This window comes from Rhipicephalus sanguineus, chromosome 10, assembly GCF_013339695.2.
Source record: "Rhipicephalus sanguineus isolate Rsan-2018 chromosome 10, BIME_Rsan_1.4, whole genome shotgun sequence".
Taxonomy (NCBI): Eukaryota; Metazoa; Arthropoda; class Arachnida; order Ixodida; family Ixodidae; genus Rhipicephalus; species Rhipicephalus sanguineus.
In genome coordinates this window covers 128,076,315-128,104,148 of record NC_051185.1, presented here as the reverse complement: position 1 = coordinate 128,104,148, position 27,834 = coordinate 128,076,315, and the positions used below count along the sequence as shown (strand labels likewise).

General features: G+C 46.7%; 1 protein-coding gene across 1 annotated transcript; it reads right to left on the bottom strand.

Annotated features, from left to right (window-relative positions):
- Positions 1 to 484: 484 nt before the first annotated feature.
- On the bottom strand, positions 485 to 27,834 carry LOC119372441 (uncharacterized; the record flags this gene model as incomplete). The annotated part of the gene is made up of 5 exons (XM_049420192.1): positions 485 to 5,760; positions 7,790 to 9,147; positions 12,890 to 13,082; positions 16,251 to 16,366; positions 27,390 to 27,834. Coding segments are annotated over 4 exons (954 nt in total), but the record flags the coding sequence as incomplete, so codon positions are not given.

Below are 27,834 nucleotides of genomic sequence, written 5' to 3'. Positions count from 1 at the left end.
ACAACATTTGCCTGCGGGCTAGTTCCAGTATGGCATCCGGCTTATTCATTGAGTGAGGCGCCTTGAGGCAGAATTTGTAACTCAGTAATGTGCACGTTCCTATTATGCCGACTAACTGTGCGGGCACGAAGGCAACTTATCCTGCACTTTGCTCATGTGTAAGTTGCGAACTTCCACTCCATTAGTTAGGTCTCCTTGGACTCTCGGTTATAAGTTACCAAAAAAGTGGATGCGTTACGCATCGGTTACAATATATAAGTTACATGCCGGGGTAACGGATAAACGGCCAAGGTAACCGATAAACGCATCCATTCGCATTTTATTTCGGCAATGTAACCGCTAGAACGCGACGAACTAATGCAAACATCAAAAATACGAACGATGTAACTGTTATTTTATCCGTTACTCACTTTAATCGGTATATTTATACGTGACCGTGGTAACAGTGTAGTGCATGCCGAAGAAGGCGGGCAGAGAGCAGACAGTACCTTGATTTGTTCCTTTATTATGAAACAGGCTACCAGGATAAGTAACAATAGCAGGAAACCGAAAGAAAAAAAAAATTCCCTCTGTGGTTATGCGTTGAAGTTCTGAGATGAGCGCAAAAATTCGAAAGAAAATGCTCCAAGAAAACAGTGTCGTAGACAGGGAGGCAATCAAGATACACTCCGGAGGAAATCGATGCTAAGCAATGACATCGTAGAAAAGCGCAGAATGGTCTCCATAACAAGGATCCTTTGTTGATTCGTTTATTAAAAGCACCCTATATTTATGCGCCATGCGTACACAGCGCCAGTATGGTAAGACAGTACACGACCTAAAGTGCACCCACGAGGCCTTTATCCACCACAGCGTGCAACGGCACATTGTCACCAGCAAGTTTTCCCTCAACATTGCCACAAAACGTTTAACATCACCCCGCAAGACAACCGCATAAAACACTGTCAGTGGTCAAGTGCCGTCGCTCGTCGTGACGAAGGGTGAACAACAAGATGTCCGCTCCGAAAACACAGAAATCTGGTGCGTCCGACCGTAACAAGAAAAAAAAAACATTTCTTGCGTGCCGCCAGGAGCAGCATCAGAACCACCATCACTCGGGGGCCTTCGCCAAATCGCTCGGTCTTAGCAAACATCAACACGCCTTGCGGCAAAAAGGACAACGGAGCTACGTAGCCTAAGCAAACCTATCGCGTGCAGAGCAGTGTCTCTGTCCAAAGGGAGTGGGCTGCGCGCTTTGGCATTAAAAAGTGCAAAAAACGCGGGTATATACGTTCTTTGGCGGCTGGCTGGTGCGGACGCAATGGGAGGGCAACGCCGAGGAGGACTGGTGTAGCGCGTTCTCGGAGAGGCCGTGTGGAAGCTCGCGCACAAGAGGCGATGCGGTGGGCTGCCCATAAACCGTCCCTCCAGGACATGATGCGTTCACTGAGTCTATGAGAACTACTAAACCGGCTTAGAATGGAGTTTGCGACCAAAGGTAAATAGGTACGTAAAGAACTAACGATCTCATCAGCACGCATGCTAGGTACGTAATTTACTTTCTGCGGTTTCAGTACGCTACCTTAAGGTACGTGACGGGGACAGTTGACCGTACGCAATGTTTATCTACGCTAAAGAATAGCGTCGCTGTGCATGGCGGCACCCACACCTTCCACGTCAGCGGTAATTCTTGTAACAGTTACGCTATCGCTATCGTTGATCGAAAGTAACCATCAAAAATGAGCTGCCGCATCCTCTGAACTAGCTGGTAACCGTGGTCATTGATGCGTAGCGCGTGCAATTTTTCTGCTCGTTCTCTGATCCCGGCGTCAGTACGCCTGACGAGACGTATCCGCACGAAAACGTCATGAAGGTTGCTAACGGATTGGCTTGGCTTGGACATGTCTGGCACGAGGAACCATGCGGTGCAATGTTCTTTAACGCCGTCTGTAAGTTGGCATTCTCGCGTAGTGCACCGAGACTCCCGAATGAACGCGCAGTAACTCCTGCAAAAGCACTTGTGTTTAACGTGCGCAAGATAAACGTTATTTCAAAACTGTCTGCTCTATGAATGAATTTCGGAGGCTGCTTAGCGAAGAAATCGTTGCGATCGGGCTGGCTGGAACGAATGCGTAGTTTCACGTAGAGCAAGAGTAACACGGACACGAAGAACAGGCTTATGCTTGTCGCTGGCATTTGATTGTCTTTCCCTCGTGTCTGCATTGCTTTAGCACTAATTGAAGACACCTTTGGGCCTCTCGCGTTTTGGATGAGAGCACTGATGGCGGTCCATCGGATAAGAGGATACTTAGTGATTCAGTCTCTTGCAGCTGATACTAGAGGCCATAAGCAAATGCAGGCTTAAACTATGAAAATTTCTCGTTAACACACTTGACCGTGCAAGCTCAACCTACAGGAAGAGGAAGAACGCCGTTGCACAAAGCCCTATCTAATAATGATATCAAAAAGGAAAGAGGGGAAATAATATATATCATGCCAGCTGATCGACGCGGAAACGATGGATGTTGAACGCTATTTCTTCACCTGCTTTTCATATTTTCCTCCATTCTTTTTTTTAGTTGAGTGTTATTTAGGTTACAGAAATTCTAGCCAGGGCTGCTGTGAGCAAATGACGAATGCGAGCCAGGCATCTGTGTGGAGTGGTTGCGCAGCTGCTCCAACAAGCAGTGTTACTGCTTTTTTATGGCTCGCAGGAAAGAAAAACTGCAAAATACACCTCGCTCTGCCATAGCAGCCTTTTATATTCATAGCTCCACAGTGAAGCCTTACGCAGCCGATCGCAAGGCCCGATTTGCGCGCGCTCCCGCTAAGTAGCACGCTTGCGTGCGCAAGCAAAGCAAGGCTTTGCTGTTTCCTTTTCATTATACTCGATATATCGCAGAAACAGCTCTACGTGTGCACGCATCAGCGACACTACTACAGGATGCGGGGATAGGCACTTTTTTTTCCTCTCGGAGAAAAGCGGCGCAGGACAAGACGGTGTCTGAATAGACGCTCGACAACCGCCTTCTACGCGGCCGCAGTCTGTGCTAGCACAACACACGAGGGTTCCTAATTAAGAAACGCGGGCACGCCGCCTCAGAAATAAGACAGGACGTTCCTTGGTACGCTAACGCAGGCCTTGGTACTTTCGAATAAACAGTCAGCTGCGTCTCCTCAGCGCAAGAAGAAGTAGGCGTAATGAGACTTCGCAATACGTCGTCATGAGCATGACGCTAAATGTTATTTCACTGTTTTTCCACTAGTAGGTATTGCGTTCTGGTTGACGTATGCGAGTTCGAAGTCTTCAAGATGTACGAACAAAATTGACCTTGTCAGCGTTTCCACCAATTAAGCCTGCGGTGCTATGCCCCTCGAGAAGCCGTGCTTCGCCACCAAACCGCCCTCTTTTAATTATTTTATACCATGGCATTACATTTCTTACTACGCGGCTCAGTTTGCATTACATTACAAGGAACGCGAACTCGAAGCCCGTATCAGCCGGACTCTTTCTTCTTTTTCAGCCATATTCCGGGGTTACATCGTAATTGTATACCTTGTCACTCTTTTTGCACTTTGTGCATCACGCACGTATCCTTTCATCATTAGAGAAGGCTGAACATGCTGACAGTTACGTTATACGAAAAGCAGGGTGGGGGCATTTGAACGAAAATATGGACACCATAAAAAAGTATGCAGCCGTTGTATTAGTTTCCACTGCCACTGAGATTACCTTTTTTTCGCAAGTTTCCTCACTTCCGGGTATAGTGGAATGCACCATTAGCAGAAATATTTCGTCCAACAACTCATATGCTTGTGGTGGTTCACGCGGTGCAAGATTTTTACCTGAGCTGTTGTGTAAAACTCGGCTATGTCATTGAGTTGGCGGGAGACTCTCCATAGCCACAAGTAGAAAGTTTCTAAGAACCAGAACATGCTGCGATACTTATGCTCAGCACTTTCCTCAACACTAACAAAATCTACTCTACTTGCAAATGTAACCCGTGACACAATCGCCAAAAAGTGATCGCGTCCAATGAACCGTGTAGTTCATTAGGGTGGCTTGTTGGGTACAGTTGGTGCATAGTTCTTCGTGAGGAAAAGCATCCTTCCTGTTCCTGTCTTTTTTTTTTTCTTAGTTCAGTTTCTTCTGCTTTCTTTCGGTTCTGCTGGCATTTCCTCACGAAAAACCGTGTAGAATGAGCAGAATGAACCAAAGAGCTTGCAAGCAAAGGACTTATTGAGTATATTTCCCCTGTGCCATGGTTTTGCATATCCGCTGCTGTCATTACAACTTGTAAAATATTCACGCATCGATATGCACCTGGTGGACCTGAGGTAGCGCTCTGGGAACGTCCTGTTACACCTGCAAACAGGCGTCGGCAAATATCGCTGCAGTAATAGCAAATAGGGCAGGCAGCCTGGAGGCAGTGCCAATGCGCGAAAAAGCTTCACCGCCAAAGCCTGCGACAGAAATCACGTTTCTATTGTGGCCATGCAAAATGCACTAAAATGCCCAAGCTCGCGACATTTGCCGCTGGCACTGACAGGACACACTTGTCGAAATTTCACGTCTGTCTCACAACACGACGGCCGTTGGAGTAAGTACGCAAGATGAGAGAATATACCTATAGACCTTCAGTCTGGTTAAACCATTACAAATTTCAATGTCTGTTTGGCTGTCACTTCCTGAAATATTCCTGTGAGCAACATTTCTATGCGCGTACAACTCCGAAAGATGTCACACCTTTTTGTTTCTAAGTTTGACATAAAGTATCGACCAACGGGTATACCAAGAATACAAACGACAAATATGTGGTTAGCGATCTTGTTACCACTCATCGGAGAAAAAAAAAACTCCCATCATGAGCACTGACTCTCACAAACTCCGAGTTGTTCTAACGTAGCTCACTATCATACTATAGTGTATTCGCGATATTTCAAGTCAGTATAATTTCCTTGAGCAGCGATAACTCGGTTATGCCTAATGTGGACGCAATGCAAAGGGTTGTATGCAAAATAGAGTTATCCAACTCTATTTTTCGTTATGCTAGTCGAAATAGTGCACTTGAGCTTGGCGCATGCGTAACCTATTTTCTGCCTATTACACGCTCGTTATATGGTGTCTGAATTCTGCCAGTATCCATGAAATGTGGGACACGAGTTGTTGGAGAAAAGTTAACCAGAACCAGCGTATGCACACTCTACGTGGTTACTATACTTGTTGAAGAAAACCGAACTAAAACATCTGCCGGATGATCACGGCTGTTCTCACCAGTGAAAGTTACACCCAAAAGGGTGAGGCATTTTTCGGAGTGTAGGTGAAAGCTTTCTTGTCCGTTCTTAACAGTGCTCTTCCCACGCGTGAAGCGTGGAATCAAGAGCAGGAGGGCGACATACACACTCACGTATACAAAGCGCATGTGTTACTCGTGCAAGAAAGGGGGTAAGAAGCTTGACAAGGTGCGTGTATAACGATTCGTAAACAATGCGTCATTGTCCGTAGGGACCACCAAACCAGGGCCTGGCGCAGCTGCACAGTCTTCGATGAAGGGGAAAAGAAAGGGATCCAGTGTCTCTTGAACAACTCCACCATGTCTCGAAGTGTGCTTAAGTGCACGAACAATCAACGAAGCAAATAAATAGTAACGCCACGGGAACGAACGAACGAACGCACGCACACGTAGACACACACACACCAGCTTCCGTCACAAATGCCTGTAGACGTCCACACCGAAGCCTGTACGATGAGAAGCAAGCTGAATCCACCGTGAAATGCACCTGTGAAAGGTAATCGACAGAAAAATTCCTGTAAGGTTTTGCAACACCTCAGCCCTGCATAAGGTTCTTAAAAGTGCAGTTTACTGAAGAACTGTGCACGCTCATTAAATTAAGACATATACGAACGAAACTCACTGTATTGCTAGGACGTAGAGCGGATAAGTGCTGATGAATAGCCACACCTACAAAAGGGAAAAAGGCGTTGATAGGGCGCTCACATCAGTACGTTTGTTCCTTTCGTAGGTGAGTTTCATCATCATCAATATCATCGTCAGCAGCCCGACTGTGCCCAGTGCGGGGCCTCTCCCATGGTGAGCCAATCGACCTGTGCTGGCTGCGGCCGCGCTATACCCGCAGACTGCTTAATCTCATCTGCCCAACTAACTTTCTGCCTGCCCCTTGCGCGCTTGCCTTAATTCTGTTGGAATCCAGTCTTACTCTTAATGACCGGCGGTTATCTTGGCTACGCGCTACAGGCCCTGCCCATGCCCAGTTCATCTTCTTGATTTTCCACTAACAAGTCTTTATCACTCATTTGTTCTCTGACGCACTCTGCTTTCTTGTCCCTTGAGGTTACACCTATCATATTCCTTTCTGTGGCTCGCTGCGTCGCCCTCAAATTCAGGTTGAACCGTCTTCGTAGGCATCCATGTTTCTGCTCCGTAGGTAAATATCGATCGGTAAGATGCAGCTGTTATATACCTCTCGTGTTTATTCATCGGCAATTATACGCTCTTCATCCTAGAAACGTCACAGAAACTAGCCCTCTGGTTAACACTACCACATTATTATATTGCGTCTGGGGCACCCGAAATGTGACGTTACGACTACTGCTGCGTAGAGATCTGGGCGAGTTTGTATGGTTAATTGCGTGATCAATCGGTAGCGTCATACTAAGAAGGACTCAAGAAAGAACAGACAAGGGCAGAAGAGTACTCGCAACTGAAATTGTATTGAGAGAACGTAAAAAGGCAACTGCGCTCCACCAGACTTGAGAAGGCAATCTAAAAGACCATCACTATACCAACTACGAACTTTGCGCAAGCAAAAAAAAAACAAACAGGTTGAAAATGCGGATAACATGGATAACAGGACGCTCACACATGTCTCTTTCTGTGAAAGAACGATAACACAAAACAAATAAAAATTCACGCGCGACTATGTGCATTTCTGTCTTTTCTTTTTTAATTCACCACAACAGGGGCGTTACAACTGTGTTTTATAACACGTGTACATGTTATACGTATTCACACCGCTGTGAAAACGCACGTACGGCATAATGACATTGTATGAATCAGCGTTATTGTTTTTATGTCTTGGGTTTCCACTGACGTGGCTTCGATATATTCTCCACCTCAGCTTTGTGAAGATTAAACCGTTGCCTCTTCGGTAAAGCTGTCATAAACGGGCGCAAACTTCACCAGGTCTGGCGCTCCGTATTCAGCTTTTTCCATGAAAATGATTTATAACCCGGTGAGTGAGCCTGTGAAAGGTTTGAGCAGAACCCGTGGCAGCAATTTCCTGCCCCAGAGCCCTTATTAGGCTCGGGCGCACTTAGGTTGAACATATATCATTTTCAGGCGCCGGTGTTCTGTAATGACCGAATACCTGGCCAGGAGGGCAATTGTACATGTTTTAGCGACATTCACGCGGTGCCTCCTTTGTATTCAAAAATCCCGCGGCCAACACGGGTGTTTACATCAAGGCACCGAGGAATGGTCAAGGCACGCTCGGGAGACAAGAGCTGGAAATACACATAGGGCCCCTCTCGAGATTCGAATACTTCATAAGAATTTCAGCATCAGGTCAGCGCTCATCACTACCCATCACCCAAACCGGTGGGCTGTAAGCAGCATCCAGTACCTATGGAAATCCTTAGCAGTTAGTGGTGCACATTTTTGTTTTGCTAAGACATGCATTTCATGTGCTTTCGACGAAATACGGAGAGCTTCTAGATAGAAGCTGCCCAGCCACACCGAAAAGAAACGTTTCCTCTTCGTTTGAACTATGTTGTGCAAATGTTTCTCACCTTCGGCCGAAAGCCACCAGGAATCGCTGGACGTGCTGTGCAAAGGAACAATTTCTCCGCGCGTATGGAGGGTCACGGAGCAGTGCGTTCTTCTAGTCCACCACACATCGCTGGCTCCGAGAAAAAGTGGTGCAGGCGGTACGAATGTCCAAACAAAACGAAGAAAGATGTGTGGTTTAGGCTGGAGTGCTTCTTCGGGGCACACAACCATTGAAATGCAGCCCTAATTATGTCCTACAGGCCCACAGTCACTCTACGAAGAAAGAGTGCGTAAGAGAGAGAGAGAGAGAAAGGCACTGGAGTGTTCACACGACAGGTCAACTTCTGCGAAGACCCTTGCGACGACTGTACAGCTATTTACACGGCCCCACAGAGAGAACTATGCAGCTATTCTAGAGTGGGGTAGCGGAGGGGCTTGAAAAAGCTAAGCGCACGCGTATATGGACAGGGAGCGTTTTTTTTTTCTTCATTTTTTTTCTACAGCTTCACTCGGGCTCTCGAGCATGAAGTTCTCTTCAACTCTTCACTGGGTCAAAGAAAGTATTCCATTTCGTAGGCTATGTGTATTCGAAAAGTGTGAGGGAGCAAAGACTGTCGTTCGATGAACAGTTTGTTAAACTACTTTTCGCTGGGTAATGTCACGTTGTGTTCCCGTTCACGGAGATTCGTGGCGAATGAGTTTGAAGGGTTACGAAGGTAGTCTCGAACGAGCTTCTCACGTCTGCCTTTTCCATGAGCTGCAGACGGAAATAGAATGTCGTGGTTCTTGAAGATGACTGTCACCAAAGATATCGGACAAGGACGAATCTGGATTCTGCTCCAGATGGCGCGAAGCACCGTACGAAAGAAAAAAAAAAATCTTGAAATCCGAAGACAACGCGCTCACGTATACACATTGTTCACAGTGGGCGCATCATGACCAAGCGCTTGATCGCTTGAATTGGATAGTGTAAGGAGGCGTTCCGCTCTACCCTGTTGACAGGCACTGCCGGCGAGGAACGGATCTTGGATGTCTCTTCGCATATCAGCAAAGGTGTCGTTGTAATCCAGGGCAGATGGCATCGATGCCTCCTACCACGATGACGCGCTGTGTCCGCGTTGTCACCGAACAGCCAGCTCGAAGGCATGGACACCTTCGGGAGGTCGTCGCTGCCGCCGCTATAAGGGCGTGTCCCTGAAGCCTCCAGTCTTGCCGTTGGCGGACGGCTGCCCTGGCGTCTGGGGTTGCGTCGGGGACGACGCGGCAACGTCGGCCCGCTGCTCTGCCGGAGGGCTCCTGTTCTCCGTCGGCGATGTAGCCACCACGGGCAGTTCGACGTGCGTCGCAGCGTTTTCTTCCGTGGGACTCGTTGTGGCCGCTGGAAACAGAAAGCGAAGGAATGGGTCAGTTCTCAACGTGCATGTTGTTGTTCCTCCGACCCTCGTCATTACACTAAAACCCTCGCGCGTGCAGAGCGTAATGGGTAGTCAAGTGGCAGGTGGCCGTAATGTTGCTACTGTCGATCCACACTACCGTTGAACGTTACTTCCACTTCCACTGGCGTAGCCAGGTGGGGTGGGGGGGGGGGGGGTCCGAAATTTTGCAATTTTGCATGCGTATATATACACGCACACATAGAAACGCACGCATGAACATAAAGTATGACTGAAACCTAAAACCTCTACCCTTACGCGTCCCTTAGGCAACAGTCATAGGATATTTTGCGCCCGTGAGCTCCGCTGGTCACCCATCGTCACCGAAAAAATTAGTATCGATCTTTTTCTTTCTTTTTTTTTTTGCTTTCCTTTACCTATTAATCTTCGTTTGCTGCTGTGATCAGTACCACTCCTTACAAATCAAAACGCACACTTTTTATTTATCCTAGGATTATCACGCTGTTACTGTCTGTAACCACGATGTTCAACTTATTTTAGACAAAAATTTACAGTTATGTAAAGAAAGCTCATCGCAAGAATACCAGCGCTTTAATCGCAGTAGCTGCGGAACACGTACATGCAACCAGTCAATATATTACAGTCGATGTGCTACAAGCTTATGCAACTAGTCGATATCTCGCAGCGACTGGTTGTTGCTATGCGACTAGTCGCATAGCAACGCATAGCAGCATTTCAGCATGCGTGCGTGTTGCAGAACACCCTTGTTTATGCGTGCTCGTAGCATGAACAAAAGCAGTAAACCTTTTGGGAATGCGCACAACAGCAGGAACTGCACATCAAAGTCAGCATCGCAAAATAATATATTCAGGAGGAACGTAAACAAAAGTAGTGATCAAAACAAGCATATTAAAAAGCGCATGTACTACAACTGCATGTGATTTAAACAAATATTCGAGGGAAGATATTGATGGTGTGCGTAGCCGACCGTATAAGTTTACGGTGTAAGAGATGAACGCCACAGAAGCTGGGCAACGCTGCCTACGAGCTCAAGTGTTCATCTTGTGTATTAGTTGAAGCAGTTTGAAGGAAGGCTACGACAGGGATATGGAATGAGCACAAGTATAACGAGCGCTGAAGCACTTGCTTAGAGGGTAATTTAGGTGCGCACTTGCGTCATACGTTCTTAGTACTGTAGCCAACGCTTTGTCAAGTTGAATGGTCCTCATGTACATCGGCCTTGTCTGCCATATATCAAGCCACGGCCAGAAACTGATGAGCATACAAATGCAGTTAAGAACTGAATTTTGGCCCTTTGCCTATGCACTTGTTTAGAGGGTAATTTAGGTGCGCACTTGCGTCATACAACCTTCACATTACCAGGGAAATCCGTTCCACCCAGAGTGGTGGCAGTATCGGAAAGACCCTGGTTTCGGATATCGCTTGTGTAAGCCACAGGTACTCAATTGACGGCTCCGAAAGTTGCGCGCATTGTTGCAGGAATATTGAAGGAGTCCTGACACAAAAATTTTCGCCCCACGTTTTTTTGCTGCAAGGTGTTGCTGGGGGCCTGTTAGTCTTAACACGGCACATCATTTGCTGCAGCGCGCGACATATAATTACAAGCTCCTCATTACCGACACAGCCTCAGTTTCGGTTTGACAGAGCTCCAAAAACGACAAGCCGCCGGGTGAAACTATCACCACCTAGCGAGTGAAACGCTCGGTCACGTGAGCACACAGAACAGTGACGCATTTCCGCGCGTTCTTTCGTCGTCGGGCTCATCGTCGTCTGATGGCGACGATTTTCTTGCGGCGGGGATGGAAGGAATTTTCGACGTGGCGAATCACTTCAGGTTTGACCCGCTGGCGAGGAGCAATTCGTCGGGAAGCGTGTCAAAACAGAAATGGCGGCTACGACGTAATCATAACTTGTACCGGCTGCAATGGTTACGCAGGGGAAGTAGGGGGCTCACCTCGGGTCACCTCCGAGGGTGTCAATGCACCAGGTGCGGCCTGTAATGCTGGATCGCGCTCGCGAACTTCAAAATTCATATAAAATACCTTCCAAGCATTATTCGCTGTCGATATGTTGCAGATGGTACACGCACATACACGGGAACCGATCCAGCAAGCTATCTCGGCCGCGAAATTTTGTGTCAGTACCCCTTTGAGTTCGTTCTATGCTGCTTTTTGGCTCGCTTCAAGATGAACCGACTCGCCCAAATCAACAAGTTGTTCTTATGAGAGGTTCAGTCGCGACCCAATTATTTGGCGCGTAAATTAGAAGTGCCTTTCATGCAAAGATGACGATTTCACATTTTTCGCGAGGGTCGCATCACGGAAAACGTTTTGTGCACGTGGCTACTCGTGCATACACTGAGTTTGAGTAAGTACACGGAAAAATTGCATGTGCGGAACGACGTAAACAGATTGCGCTTCCTTTTTGTAGAACGTGCTACTCAGGGTTCCAAATCAGCAGAAAATATATGCACAAGATCCATGCAGAGAGGCCTTGCAGCCTTACACACATTCCAGGGCTAATGTGCATAATTACTAATGCGCGAGGTCTTTGCCAAAGTTGTCATCTGAATAAACGCGCATCTTGAGAAAGGGTAAAACAGCAGTAAATACGCAGTATATTTCCTATAATGATCAAGAGCCACGCAAGAGAACTCTGCACGCTTCCGAAAGGGATTCAGAAACATCTCTACTATTACGGTTCGCGCTATGCGGCCAACGTGCGTCAGTGTTACACTAGCCGTGAAGTAAACACCAGATGTTGAACCCTTCACTTATTTTCGAGCCCTGGTGCTCTGCACAGTGTTGTAGAAGGAAAAAAACGATGAAGTTGGGGTGAGAATATATGGATCTTACAGGAGCACCTATGCGCCAAGCAATGCGAACTTAATGAATAGATTGTTCGGTTTTACATTCGACAACCACCATATGGTTAGAGGCTCTAGACTAATACTGACCAGGTGGGGCTCTTTAACGTGCACTTAAATCTAAGCACGCGGTGTTGTACTGCATTTCGCCCCCATCGGTATTCGGACTTGAAATAAGAGCAGAGCGTACAAAAAAAAAACAGGGCAAGAGAGACAAGAAGACGGGACGAGCGCCCATTACCAATGTGTAGCAGACTGTTTGATTGAATTCGTCAGTTCATGAGTACGCAGGCGCGCCTGTGACATACGGAGCTATATATCTTCTTCAGTTTTTCGTAATAAACCAATTGGTAGCGATCGCTCGTCTCATCTTCTTGTGTCTCTTGTCCTGTGTTCTTTTGCGCTCTGTATTTATTTTAGGACCACGAAAGAACTCGCCCAGCAAAGCACTCAATATTCGGTTGTCATGGCCGGCAGCCAATGTCGTGTGAATACTCGTGGGATATTGTGCTGCATCTACTAGGAATGGCCAAAGACGATCAAGCGATCCAGTTCTTGGTTGAGTGAAATGATTTAGATTTAACGGGGCTGCGTAAAATAAATAAAACTGTGAGGATGGCGATTGAAATGTTCTATGACAGAAGACTACATGTTACAACGTCACATAATTAAATATTGAACGAAACACCTCATCAGAGCACTTGAAGACACCGAACCCGCGTCCTCGCGCTTTGTAGCGCGATGCCTTAGCCACTGGGCTACCACGGCACGTATATGAACCACGAGACAAAAGCATGTGTTGAACTGAGTAATTGTGCGGGCTCAACAGTGGAGCGCACCATAGTCGTCGGCCCCGCCGTGGCCCGGGCGGTGAAGCTGCGGCATGCTTCGGCGGCGCTCAGCCTGCAGAATCTCGTGCGCTGCCCGGTCCATTTCCTCCTGAGTCAGGTTGAAGGCTTCAGCCAGCTCGCGCTGAGTGGCCCGCACGAAGTCGGCGTCGCAGTACTTGCCCAGGCCTTGCTCGTGGAGAACCTGAGCACAGATACGGGTTGTAGATTGCGTGTAGAAAAGCCCCTGTTAACGCAACCGCAAATCAGTTTTATTCCAGGATGTCCAAAGGCTTGGAGCAACCGAAGCGCCTATGGTATGAAAAGTGCAAAGTGCTCACACTAGGCTCTTCATCACCGAGCGATAGTTTACGACGGCCCAAAAATCTCCACTAAGCCAGGTATCGCGCCAGTCGCACAGCGTGCAACACAATACATCGCAAAATGAACTGAAAGATTGGCTGGAAGATTATAATGGCTACCAAATGCAAACATGCATTCGACGGAGATGCCACCGCGTATAGCCCTTGAGAGACATGATAATCTGCTTTATCCTCACTAAAAAACTTGCCTGGACTGTTTTGCATTTCCACTCCATCAGTTCATGCCTAGACCGACAATAAATCGAGCTGCCTATAACGCTAGTAGTTCCGGCTACAGTGTTTAGCCAAGGAAACGGCACAACGAGAGCGGGCTTGTTGGTTAGAGGAAGCGGTTGCAGCAAGAACTCGTCCTAAAAAAAAAGGGAGACAACACAAGTAACAACAACAATGTTTATTTTAACACGAAAGTGTTTTATGCCGGGGTCCACCAAGACTTTCATGACGTATTTCCGTCACGGAAGTGAGTCAGCAAAATGAATTCCATCAGATGGCAAAGAAAAAACACTATCAGAAAAAGTTCCCTTTCCGGGAGTCGAACCCATGACCTCTCAATCCGCGACGATGGCTGGCTGGCGTTTAGCCCACTGAGCTACCGCCAAACACATTACGGAGGCTATATGAAGGCGCCTTTTATATTTCACACTTTCCTCTCACAGGGCTCTTGGATTGATGGATGGATGCTATGAGCGTCCCCTTTAAAACGGGGCGGTGACATCTGTACCACCGGGCTCGAAAAAAAAAAAACGCGCCGTTGCTACGACCGTCCGTCCCATTCGGCGAGTTTCCAATACAAGTTTAATTTCGTCAACGCTTTAACACACCGTGAGGTGATGGCTTTAGTCAAAGACTCGCTTATAGCATCCATCCATATCGAAAAATAGCTCTCCGACGCTCGCCTGGCTGTCGCACCGCGTTGCCCACTCGGGCTCGCCCTGTGAGAAGTAAAGGTTATGCTAGAGGGAAGACACGACGCGCGTAGCGTTTCCCTTCGCATTTCACGACGGCTTGAAGGAGTGCATATCGAGTATCAGTGTTTATTATGTGCTTGTAGATGCCATCTTCGCGCGGAATGCACCATATTCGGTGTCCACGTATATGCTAAGAACTTCAGCTACCGCAATGGTTAAATCATGATTATTGACGTTAGTCGTCGGTACGGAGATGTGCCACTAGGCGTCAACGTGAGCGAGATGCGTCCACATCAAGCGATGCTATATCTGCCAAACAACAGTAGACAGTGTACAAGCTCTCCATATACCAATGCACTATAAACAATAAACTACTTCTGCGACGACACGTTTCACTTTCGTGTTATACCGATTCCTATGACGGAGGGATCAGACATCATTTTTCGACACCCCGACCGCCCTAAATATGCCACAACCGCAACAGTGAACAAAGGTAACGTGGTGATAACGACAAACATGCGCGAGGGAGTCACCCAGAAAAACACATGAGTAAACATAGTCAAAACACAACACATACTATTTGCTTGCTGGACTAGTTGGTTCATTGCAACATATGGAACAGCGCACAAAACTGCAAAGAACGACGACAGAAACAGAGTAGACAGAAATAGAGTTGACGCGCTTCGTGTTGTCTGGTTTTACGTGTGTGTCAAGTTGCGCAGTTTTTCTTTTCGTAGTTTACACTTTGTCTCCGTCGTCGTCCTTTCTAGTTTTGTGCGCTGTTACATTTGTTGCAACACATTAGCCCCCTCCTCCCTGCACCCCTCCGCCTCCCCCCCCCCCCCTCTCCCGTAGAAATACCCCTTGCCCCTCCCCGCCCCCATAAGTAAATGCTACCACCTCCCCTGCTTCCACTCTTGACCCGAGTTTAGAGTAAGCGTACAAAATCTCCCCCCCTGTCATCACCTGTCGGCGAGGGACTGCAACTCCGGTAAGTCAACGAGGCCATAGAGATGAGCCCACTCTCATCTCTATGTATGCAGACTACTGCACACAAGAAAGGGACACAAGGACCTCTATTATTAAGACTACAGGGCAAATCAAACAAGCACAAGAAAAAGTGCGCACGAACAGAGCACTGACTTCCAACTGAAATTCTATTATAACGGTACAAATCTTGCACGCACAGAATAAAAACACAAAAGGCTGTCCACCGTTGTTTCAAAATGCTCACACGTGCTTCGTTAAGATAAGCAGACTCCTTTTCGGCGAGCGAGGCAGGCGCTACACTGACAGAGTCACTGCCGGATCGCGCAGTCTCCTCGGCTTCGATAATGTCTCGTGCAATGCGGCTCGCACTTCTGCCCAACACCATGCGCTTGTCAAACATTGGTACGCATCCGCACTGCTTATAATGATCCGCCAAGTGCCTCGCATGTCCCCCTTTTACATTGTTATCTTCGCGTAAGCGATCATTCAGGCATCGACACCTCTAGCCTATGTAGAACTTACCACAGTGCACTAGGATCATGTAATTAATGCCTTCTTCACACTCCAGGTAACGCTTTTCATACATGATCTGACATCTGCGGTGTTTTTCTTTTTTTTTCTTTTTTTTTGACGTGAGCACTGTGTTGGTGCCGAATTTTTTGTGCTTGTTTTTATTTCCGTTGTAGTCTTAATCAAGTTGAACCAACTAGCCGAATTGTCAACCTTACTCATCTCCAATGTTAGTTAGGTCACAGCCCATGTGGAACCATCGTTGGCATTCGACAAGGACAGCGGGGATACTATGTTATGACCGCCTTAACGCTGGCGCAGCTAAAGACGTGGGCTTGGGGGGGGGGGGGGGGGGGGGAGGGTTTGAACTCGCCCCGCAAATTTTTCTGTATTTTTCATATGTAATATATACGCACGAACATACATAATGACTGAACGGGCCACCCCCCTAAAAAAAAACTCTGGCTACGCTCTTACGGCTTATACACAGGGCCCGTACCACGTTTGGCTGCTTCCTATGGAGCGATCAAAACTCTAGTCTATAGCAAACAGAGTTCCATCACTTATCTCGCGAGTACTCACCCGTCCAACCAGGTTCTCGGCACTTCCCACGAAGGCGCTGGGCGAGTCCTCGGGTCTCCTCGGCGCACCGCTCGTCAGGTGATTCTGGTCCAGACCAGGGCTGCCCCGCGACGAGCCTGAGCCAGGAAAAAATTTTTATTTATTGTCTCTTTTCACTCGCACTGCGAAACATGGACCAAAGGAAGCATGGCGCGCCCCTCATTTTGGCGGTTTGAAAGGCTCAGTTCGTGGCAGTCACTCAGCGAAAAAGCGGCAAAGTTATTTATAAATTTGGACGGATATATGTACACCTTCGTCGTCTATGTTTGTACCCCTAGATAGGTGAATGCAACGTAAGAAACTTGAGAGAACAAACTTACCGAAACGCAAGATACCCCGAATGCTAAATAAATTATTTCCTAAATTTTATTCTCATAAGCCAGTCAAAAGGGGTTGCCGCCGCTAAAAAATGGCGATAACAACTCCTTCGTCTATCTTTCTTTGAATAACTTCCGTCCACCTGTGCGTCCATGTGTACCTGTCTGCCTGCCTACTCTCAAACTTTATGACGCTAAATAACTGTTTAACTCACTAAATGGTCACATAACTAACTGTTTTATTAACTGGGTAAACAAAATGCGCTTGGCATGAGATGTATATGTGAGAAAAGTGAATAACACCTCGCGATAATGATACGCGTCACTGTTTTGAGACACGTTTCACTGTGACTGCGTGTCATCATCTTCGAGAGACACTGCAGGGAAACATTAAATCAGTTTAGACATATAAACTGTTCTTGCAGAACTCCATTGTTCCGAACCCATAGGTTAATTATTGCAATTGAAAATGAAGCTCAACGCCTCACTTTTCAATTTCGCGCCCGCAGCTTCCGCTCGCGAACGTCATCGTGACGGCACGAATTTTTGCTTATTTTGCCCACATTGGTACAACGACATTTTAAGATCCTTGCTATGTTAAGTCTTTATGTCCCTGAGAACACAGCGTAATTCACCCTTAGCGACAAACGCAGGCCCTAACTAACTCCGTCAAAATGTATGACGTCACGGCAAGCCGGTGCGGGAACTTCAAAGCGGTGTCGCCACGTGTATTTTCTTTTTGCGCGTTTTCTCGCTTACGGAACGTCTACTCGCGGTGGCGCTTTGTTCTTGAGAAATTGTAATGCACTAATAGGAAAAGAACAGTTCTTGTGTCTCTTTTAACAGCTGCAAGTCTTACTGGTCGGCACAGGACGCGCCTGGATGCATCGAAGCCTTCTCAAGTGTCTTCGAACGCTCTATCAGCCTACGTTCACGTCGAGAATGGTTGAGCACATCCTGAAACTTGAGCGAACATCACAGCACAAATTGAAAGATTCTGGCTTATCAATCAGTGACGACTATTCTCAGCAGGTGCGTGAAAAAAGAAAGCACTTATGGGAATATGCAAAATTAAAAAAAAAATATGGTCGAGATAATACACTCGAAAATACACTCGAGAAAATGATGCACAGCATGTCGTAAAAGTAAGACGACACGCCAACAAAAAAAATCACAGCATATCCACGGAGTGAATGATGATGAGTGGGCGAAGCTGCGGAGGTTCATCGGTAAACCGTGAATCTTCCGTGAATTCTGCCCAGTACATCATCACCGACGTGAGATCGGGCGCGTTTATACTAAAGGTTCGATGAGTTATGACGACTTGCAGCTCACTTTAATTTTACATGTACGCTGTGAATTTTCATTGTTTAGAAAACCATTGCTTCAGAAAACATCTGGCGTCTTTCGTTAAGCAGCTGGCGTCTTTTCGTTTTGCTTTAGAAACATCTGGCGTTCTTTCGTTTTGCTTTTACAAAACATCTGGCGTCTTTCGTTGGTTTATTTCATCAATCAACGGCGTTTTGAACAAAATTTTTATTGTTTAATCACGCACAGGAGAAATCTCACCAAGCACTACCTTGGAGGTAAACAATGGCTGCTAATGGGAATGAGAGACAGAATAAGTCGGCTTTTAGCTAACACTTACACTTCTACTTCTACTAACGTTTCCTACTGGAACATGCCAATGGCTGCTAATGGGGAATGAGAGACAGAAGAATTCAGCTTTTAGTTAACGCGCACGCTGCGAATTTTTTATTGTTCAACAACGCACAAGAAAAATCTCCCACCGGCACCACCTTGGAGGTCAAGATCTGGTACTAGCGTTACGACTGGTTACGCACTACTACGACTACGAGGGACGAACTGGTGCCGCCTTAAGGAGCTTCGCCCCTAAAATTAGAGAAAAGTCTCACCGTGTCAGAGATATTGTGTTACTGATCATGAATTGCCGTAGTGCTAAGAAAAAAGCTGATGATCTAGGTGGCCTTATGAAGTTAGTGACATAGTCATAGGATCAGAATCTTGGCTTGACGAAACAATTTCTAACTCTGAAGTGTTTCCTTGCAATTTTCAAACATATCGGAAAGACCGGTCAACACACGCTAGTGGCGTTTTCATTCTTGTGAAGGTTCCCTTGATGTCCGAAGAAATCCACAGTGACAACAACAAAACCGAATCTGATTGGTACCGCATAGAGCAAAGTGATCATTCTAGTTTCATTGTTGGTGCTTTCTATCGGCCTCCCGGTTGTGAAACGATTGTTATGTGTCAGCTGAGAAAAACTGCCTGCACTTTTTTTTGAGATGGTGTCGTTCTTGCGGGTGACTTTAACTTGCCGGATGCTAAGTGAACTAACGGTACCTGTGTCTTAATATCTAATGCAGCGACATATTGTCAGCTGAAAACGTTGACTGACGTGTTTGGCCTCGTGTAGTATGTTTCAAGTCCTACACGAGGTGGCAACATTCTGGATTTGTTGTTCTGTAATACCCCTGATGTCATTACCGCGACTCATGTTATCCCTGTTATGAGTCTGTTTTTGCAAAGCTAACCAGATCTCCTGTAAATGCAAAAAAAAAAAAAAATTCGGCAGATCCCACGTGCCGTGGGAATCGATGTTATGCGAAGCACGCGCGGGATGGTGACTGTTGCGTAATATTTCACATTGAGCGAAACGTTACGGAATGACGCTAGAGAAATATGGAAGTGGTATATGTTGGTGTTGGTGTATGCTCATATGTTGAAGAGTCGCAAATGTAATATATAACCAATTGTTTACATCTGCGTAATGATACCAACAGCAACATGGGTGATACCAACAGCAACATGGGTGTTACCAACACCAGATGCGGTAAGCTAATATGTAGTACTTATATCCTTCAATACTGCATATCGCGAATCCTAATAGGACAAAGAAGGAACGTAGATGCACAGGACAGGCGTTACTCGCAACTAAGCTTCAATCAGGAAAGTTTCCCTAGATATATACACAGCCTAGCGGAACGCGCAGGCACACTGCACGTACGTTACAGTCACAGTTACAGTTGTTATGCTTATACGTGTCCATTACGAGTAAGAGCGCACGCACGTTTCACGAGCCCGTGTGTATGTGTAGAAAGGGTTCTTGACAGTTCTTGAACAAGGTCATCATCACGATAATCAGTGAGCACCAGCAGCTAACCCGGACTTGTTAATCGGATCCGTTGGTGATCGCGGCTACGAGGAGTCTAAGTGTAGTGAAGGGCGGTGTATAGAGCAGCTGGTGGAAATCGTGGATGCCTCTTACGACGAAATGATCTATGATGCCTCCTGTGGTGGACGTGGCAGCGACGTCTTTTGATGCCCTCTCCACATCCAAGCCGTCTTTCACGCAGTATAAGCACCAAGCATTGTTGGGTCTTGATATATCAATGTTCAAGTGACCGGTAATGATGAGATGCCTGGTTCTCTCAGCAGATTTATTGTAGGGACATTCACCTCGGTTTTCGCGTAATCCACGTGGTCCACGTTGCGGACCACGTGAACGCGTGTATGGTAGCTGAGCGTTATCGAGGGGTATCGAGGGGTGTTCTGTCTTCAGCTTCCTCCCTTTCCTTGCGTCCGCCGCGGTGGTGTAGCGGTTAAGGTGCTCGGATGCTGACCCGAAGGTCGCGGGTTCGATCCCGGACGCGGTGGTCGCATTTCGATGGAGGCAAAAAGCTAGATGCCCGTCTTCTGTGCGATGTCGGTACACGTTAAAGAATACCCGATGGTCAAAATTTCCGAAGCCCTTCGCTACGGCGTCACTGATAACCATATCGTGGTTTTGGGACAAAGAACCGCAACAATGATATTATCACTTTCCTTCCGTGTCAATGTCTCTGTTCGCTGTTACTGTATTGGTTGAGACTCGGTATCACCAGTGGCACATACCTGCATAACATGAACTGTGGTTTACGGGTATGTGCCACACGTGACTGAGAGAAAGGGTTTCATGACGTAGGTGACAGGTATTTTGCGTTATTCATGTCACGAAGAGTGAATCGTGTTCACCATACACTGATCCCCTGCTATGCCAAGTTTGGTTTATTACAGGTTACGGAGACGACCAGGAGAGCGCCCAGACGTAGGCGGCTAGATAGATAGATAGATAGATAGATAGATAGATAGATAGATAGATAGATAGATAGATAGATAGATAGATAGATAGATAGATAGATAGATAGATAGATAGATAGATAGATAGATAGATAGATAGATAGATAGATAGATAGATAGATAGATAGATAGATAGATAGATAGATAGATAGATAGATAGATAGATAGATAGATAGATAGATAGATAGATAGATAGATAGATAGATAGATAGATAGATAGATAGATAGATAGATAGATAGATAGATAGATAGATAGATAGATAGATAGATAGATAGATAGAAACGGCCAAAGTGCCTGAGGTTCGCTAAGAAATGCTTCGCATTTAAAAAAAACGTACAGATCTAGGAGAATCTGCTTTTACAGTAAAGCCAACTATCATAAAATATCAGCGGGATTAGAACATCAATTCCGGTCATTTGAATGCAGTGCAGACGATGCAACTGTTGAGCAGCTATGGCTAGTGTTCAAAGAACGTATTACAATGAAACCTCGGTGGTACGAATCTCACGGGACCACCAAAAATATTCGTATCATCCGAAATTCGTATCACCAGAAAGCATGGAAAATTAGCATGCGACAAAAGAAAGCTGGCGTACATTTTCATTTATTGTTTTTCTGGAAGTCAGGAAGAACCCTGAATAATTGTCAGTGAAGTTTTTAGATGTCGGTAATCATACAAGCACTCGCAAATATACGGCCCGCACGCGCCTATTTAATTAATGAACCAGGTGCGTTGTGACTCGGGACAGCAGTAGCCCCTTCAAAATTTCAGTATGGTTCTTTTGCATGACACCGGAGTACTACAGCGAAAGTAACAAAACAGGCGCTTTGACGCGATGGATCAAGGCCACACACACAAAAAAAAAAACAGAATCAGGGCCCTGCGTTGCGATTTTGTTATCGGGGAGGTTTTGGGGATGTTTTTTGGGAGATTTACGGCCGTGCCCGCACAAGTGCGACCTCAGCGGCCGCGCATGTTGACGTTGTGAGGCCTGACTCCTTCGCCAAGACCGGTCTTCGCCTTCTTTCGGTCGTCTTCCACCTTTCATAGGATGTCTGATGCACGAGGCGCGCACGTGTAAACATAGTACAACGTCAGCAGCCCGCGTCCACGCGTTAGAAAAAAAAGCATGGCGCTAATGTCCTCTGTAACCTAAACGCGAAGACACGCGGATGCACATAAGAGGCTCAAAGATTCGCGCACACAATCTCGGAGGCCATGACGCGTCTCTGAAGGTTTATTGTGACCGTAAGAAAAGTGTTTTCTTACACCGCGATTCTGGCGATTTGGCGGTGCGGCGCGCATGTCCACGCGTGAGATTCCGCGCTCGCACGTGCTTGGCGCGTCTTCCGCGACAGCGCGGACAGCACCTCTTAGTACCTGGGCGGTAGCGTACGTTCGCATCACACGTCGCTGGGTGAAAATCGGTTCGCAACAACCGTACTCCATTACATTGCAGGCCAATGGGCCTTGGCCGGGACCAACGAAAAATTCGTATCACACCGAAATTCGTATGAGCCGTGATCGTATCACCGAGGTTTCACTGTAATGGGCTCATTCGGTGCCATGTCCCGAGTATCACAGGCAACAAGCTAAGCAAAAGGAAGAAACCTTGGATTAACGGACACCTTATTCAGCTAATCGAAAAGCGTAAACGGGCGTTCTCTCGATATTGCCAAAATAAATGCCCTGAACACTTTGATAAAATGAAAGACTTGACGGCACTTTACAAAATTAAACTGAAACAAGCCAGTAAAAAGTATTTTAAGGGCTTGGCCACTGACTTTCCTAATAAGAAGAGGTTTTGGAAGTATATGAGACGATGTGGTAGTGAGAAGGTTAGCCCACCAAATCTACGTCATGGTGGCGAGACTGAGGATAGTGATAAGGCCAGACTCTTCAACGACTTCTTTAAATCGGTTTTGCGCCCTCCTACGCAAGTCATTGTCGCTAATAAAAAGAACACTGTTTGCCTATGGGTGAGATAAAGCTCTCATTTAGTGGTGTGATGAAGTTGCTACAACACATTGACGAAAGTAAAGCAACTGGCCCAGATGGCTTTTACCAAGAGTTTTAAAACTCTGCTCTGAGGTAGTAGCACGCTACCTATATGTTATATATAAAAAAATCGCTAGATGAAGGCAAGCTTCCTGATGACTGGAAGATAGCAAATGCTGTGCCCGTTTTCAGCAGTGGTTTTAAGTCAGATGTGTCCATTTAGAGACCTATTTCTCTGACACCGATTTGTTGTAAAATACTTGAACATGTTCTAGATTCTTCTTTAATGAATCACTTGACTTCAATTGAATTTTTTAATCCTAAACAATACAGGTTTAGACCGGGTTTTTTGATGTACAACCGAATTAATTGAATTCCATCATGAGATAACATCAGCCCTAGATGATAGAGGACAGATAGATTGTTTATTTTTGGATTTCAGAAAGACCTTCGACACGGTATCACACTCGATTCTCATACAAAAATTGCGCAATTTGAACACTGATCAAACTATTTTCCGATGGATTACGGACTATTTACATCAACAAAACAGAAGGTAGCTTTATGTGGATCATGCTAACGGTTAGTTTCGGTGACATCAGGGGTACCCCAGGGTTCCGTACTAGACCCACTTCTATTCCTTGTGTGCATTAACGATATTTCGGGTGTAATTAAGTGTCGTATTAGAATGTTTGCTGATGATAGTGTCTTGTATACCGACTTGACCGACCAAACGGATTCCACCCAGCTTCAGGATGACCTTAATCATGTGGAGGTATGGTGTAAAAATAATGACATCGTAGTAAATACTAATAAATGCGTTCACGTCAGCTTTACTAAAAGGGTCAATAGGTTCATGAATCAATACATCTTAAACAATCAAGCTATCGAGAAAGAAGACAAACACAAATACTTGGAAGTCATGTTTTCTGAGGATGGGGAGGGTCTGAACATATCGGCACCGTTGTCAGCAGAGCTGGAAAGGCCCTTGGCTTTATACAAAGAAATCTTAAACATGTAACCACAGAAGTTAAACAGGCCGCATACCATGCCTACGTTAGGCCTATATTGGAATATGCCTCTCCTGTATGGGATCCGTCTCAAAAAGTACATATTTATGCACTCGAATGCATTCAGTCGATCGCAGCAACATCTGTTCTGGGTAGTATTATGACCGAACTGAAAGCTCTCGAGGTATGAAGAGAGACCTTAATTGGCAATCCTTGCAAGACCACAGATGTAATCTAAGGTTGAAACTATTTTACTCAACTTATAACAAGAAAACAGGGATTAATCCTTCACATTATTTAAAACCAGCCTTTATCAGTCCACCCGTCACGACCGCAAATTTATACACCCCCAGAACTGACCTGTTTAAACAGCCCTGTTTAAACAGAACAGATCTGTTTAAACTATGCCCCCCCCGCAGTAATGCCTAAAATGGCGCTGCGGGCAATTTTTCAAATAAAAAAAATAGTGCTGCAGCGTACAACGACGCGTGTATATAAACCGTGGCGTTTTAACGAAATACCGGACTTTGGAATCATGAATCCTCTTCACTATTATAGTTGGCGTGTGCGTAGTGATTACTCTGCTGGGGCCAAGCTCGCCCAATGAATAATTCAATCTTTACTTAAGGTGGCGTTATCATTGACCACGCGTGGTGAACCACAGCGCAACTACCGAGACGGGGACGATAAGAACGAACAAGGCGCTGACTTACAACTATAGCTTATTTTCTTCAGAAACGGGCATATATAAGACAAAAAAGGGCACGGAAGCAAAAAAAAAGGTGAAAAAGAAAACAAAAACCACACGATAACTGAGCAAGAAATGAAGCCTAGCCAGTAACCGTTATCGACACGTGATCTGTTGATTAGTTCAACTCTTTCTTGGTGAGTGCTACTGATGCTACGCTTATGCATTGCTTACCCAGGGGTCAATCGTTGCTGGCTCGATTATTTCCCGCATAAGTCTGCCTGAACCTTTACCGCGGCAATTCTCAAACTTGGGCTCGCAGGTGCATGAGTCACAGTGTATGGCAAGGTGTCCGTCCGCTTTCTTTTGTACATTATTATGATGTCCCCAGAGCCGGTCATTGATACATCTCCCGGTTTGACCAATCTACCTTTTACCGCAAGTTAATGGTGGATCGTATACCACACCTTGCAAACAATTAACGAAGGGCTTTCGGTGGTTAGTCTTGCAAGCATTGTTTCCTTTTCCCGAACCATGGTTCATACTGCAAAGTGCAGACGGCTTCTTCGGGGCAGAGAACACCATCTGAATGCCCGCTCGTCCAGCCAGCCTTTTAATGTTATGCGAAACCGCATGAATGTACGGAATGACGGCCAAATAGGCCCACTTTTATTGCGATAGCAATTATATGGGCAGTCTCGGCTGGATTTTGCCGTCGCCGCCGTCAGGCACCGTACATATATATATATATATATATATATATATATATATATATATATATATATATATATATAAAAGCCCCAAAGAAAAATATAATTCAGAAAAATGCTTCCAAAGCGCGGAATCGAACCAGGGACCTCTCGCTCCGCAGCGAGTGGTCTTAACCACTACGCCACGAAACGCAGATACTCCACGTAGCTAACGGCGAGCGTTATATACACACCCTTTACCGCTGGACGGAGTCTGAGACGGCAGGCGCTTATAAGTGTTTCTTCATTACCAGCGAGATGGCGCTAGGAGCGCGACGGGCGCATTTAACAGCCGTCGGCGAGCTCGCTCGCTTCTTCTTATATTTGCGCAGGGAGAACCTTGCCCTTCCGCTGTCTGCTCGCGCGGTTTTCTCGTGGTGAGGGCAAGAGGGATGTTTCAACCTTTCACCGTGATGTCCGCGCTCATGTTACGGAGCGTACGAAAGTCACTCGAGCTGAAGGGACGCCGCTAAACGAACAAACAGAAGATGAGCGCGAACTATTAAGTGTCACAGCTCGACACTTGAAGCCCGCTAGTTTCCTTCGCTGCTTCGGCCGCCTTTGCAACAGGAGCGCTGTTCAAACTGAGAGTACCCATTGGCGAGCCTCACTTCGTATAGCATTAGTTTCTTGCTATTGCATTCATTGCTTCGCCCTTTCGGCGAAACTGTGACTTTTTTGTTGGACTTGCGGCTGTGAGCCCCGTACACCTTGCTTTTTACACCTAAAAATTCCCTGTGTGACCGAGGAAAGCTAGTGCATGGTATAGCCAGATGTACCTGTGAGCTGTAGTTTGAGAATTGCCGCGTAATTGTTAAACGTTCAGACACACTTACGCGCGAAATAATTGAGGCAGCAATGATTGACCGCTGGGCTGAGCAATGCATAAGCGTGGCATCAATAGCAACAGAGCCCGTGTCGATAACGGTTAATGACTAGGCTTCATTTCTTGCCGATTTATCACGTGATTTTTGCGTGTTTTTATGCATTTTTTTTCTTTTTAACGTATTTCTGTGTTTCCGTACTGTTTATCTTGTTTTGTGCCGCGTATATATGCGCTGTTCTGAAGAAAATAATCTAGCTGTAAGCCAGCGCCTTGTTTGTCCTCGTCTCGGTAGTTGTGTTGTAGTTCACCGTGCATCGCCAACTGGCCCAAATTTTCACATCACTGTCAGAAGTGAAAGCACAAGCAATGAACGCTGATTGCGACGATCACAGCGTGGGCCGTTGGTAATCTGATGAGCGGTAAAGTGCGTCGGCCTTCGTAGGTGTGACATCGAAGATACCAGCGTTATCGTTAGGGGTCGCGTTACTCCCATAATAAGCTATTCTTCGCGTTATGCGCGCAATCCTATCAAAAGACTCTAAAATAATCTGCAAGTTTCCCAGACCTTCGGCGCGGTTTGCACAAAACGCTGGTCACACGTTTAACGGGCCGGTTACATAAAAATAGAAAAATAAGCGCGCGTGGCAGTATCAGTGGACATTTACTATCCTTGAATATTCTCTCATGCATGAGCTCGTAGCGCTATTTCATCATTGTCCCCTTGATTTCTGAAAACCCTTCTGAGATTTGTTGTGATGCAACTGGCCAAGTGTGCATGTATGCGATCTGTCCGTAACTGCTTTAATTAAGAATATACGACTTTTGTGTTTTCTCAACTTCAGGATCTGACTAAGTATTTAGACCGCAACCGACGATCGCTGGCGCGCCAAACAACCTGCTCTTGAATTGTCCGTGCTTTCGTTTTGGGGGACAGATGTCAGTCCCTTGAATCTGTCCGGTGACTGCACTATTCACATTGAAATGTGCTGCTATCTGACACCATTAGAACTCCGCACAGTGGAACAGTTAGCCTTGGGAAAACCCGCCACGTTCACTTATTAAGGCGAAAGCCTCCTCATCAAACGCAAAAATTTGCCATTCGGCGTCGCCCGTCGGCGGCATCAACACGAGTGATTAAAAAAATCATCATCATGTGATGACGTCGCCGCGTGACGTCATCATGACGTCACAGATCACCGAAATGTGTGTCATCAGGACAGCATCACATGACGCCGTCGCTTGGTCAAAGGTGGACCGATCACGGAGGCAGTGCAAAACCACATTAGGTGCAGAAATAGATGGCGTTCGCCTTCGAGACGTCTTAGGCGAATGCATCGGAGAGCGTGTGAGTTTTTAACTAGAAGGCTCACCGTGATAGGATGCCCTATGCAGGAAGCGTCCCGGAGGCGGGCTCGACCCTCTCAGCAGAGCGGGCGGGCTTCCGGGCGCCAGTCCAGCGACGGCCATGGCCGGCAAAGGCGCCTGGCGCAGTGAGGCGGCGATCCTGTGCATGGTCGGGTGCAGCGAAGACGATGAGGACGGCTCGGTGCCCGCGCGCAGCAGGCCCGACGAGCCGGGCCGGAACAGCGGCGGCGTGTCGTGCGAGCTCGAGCTGCAGCTCAGGATGGGCCGCTCATGGCTGTCCTGCTTGCTGAGGCACGGAAGCCGGAAACTGCCCGCGCGCACCGCGCCCACCAGGCCTCGCCGAGGGGGCGGGGTGGGCGCGCGACCGATGGCACCGTCTTCCTCTTCGCCACTTGTGCTTTTGGGTTCGTGTTTACATCCACACGATTGTGGAGGGGCAGTGGGGGGTAC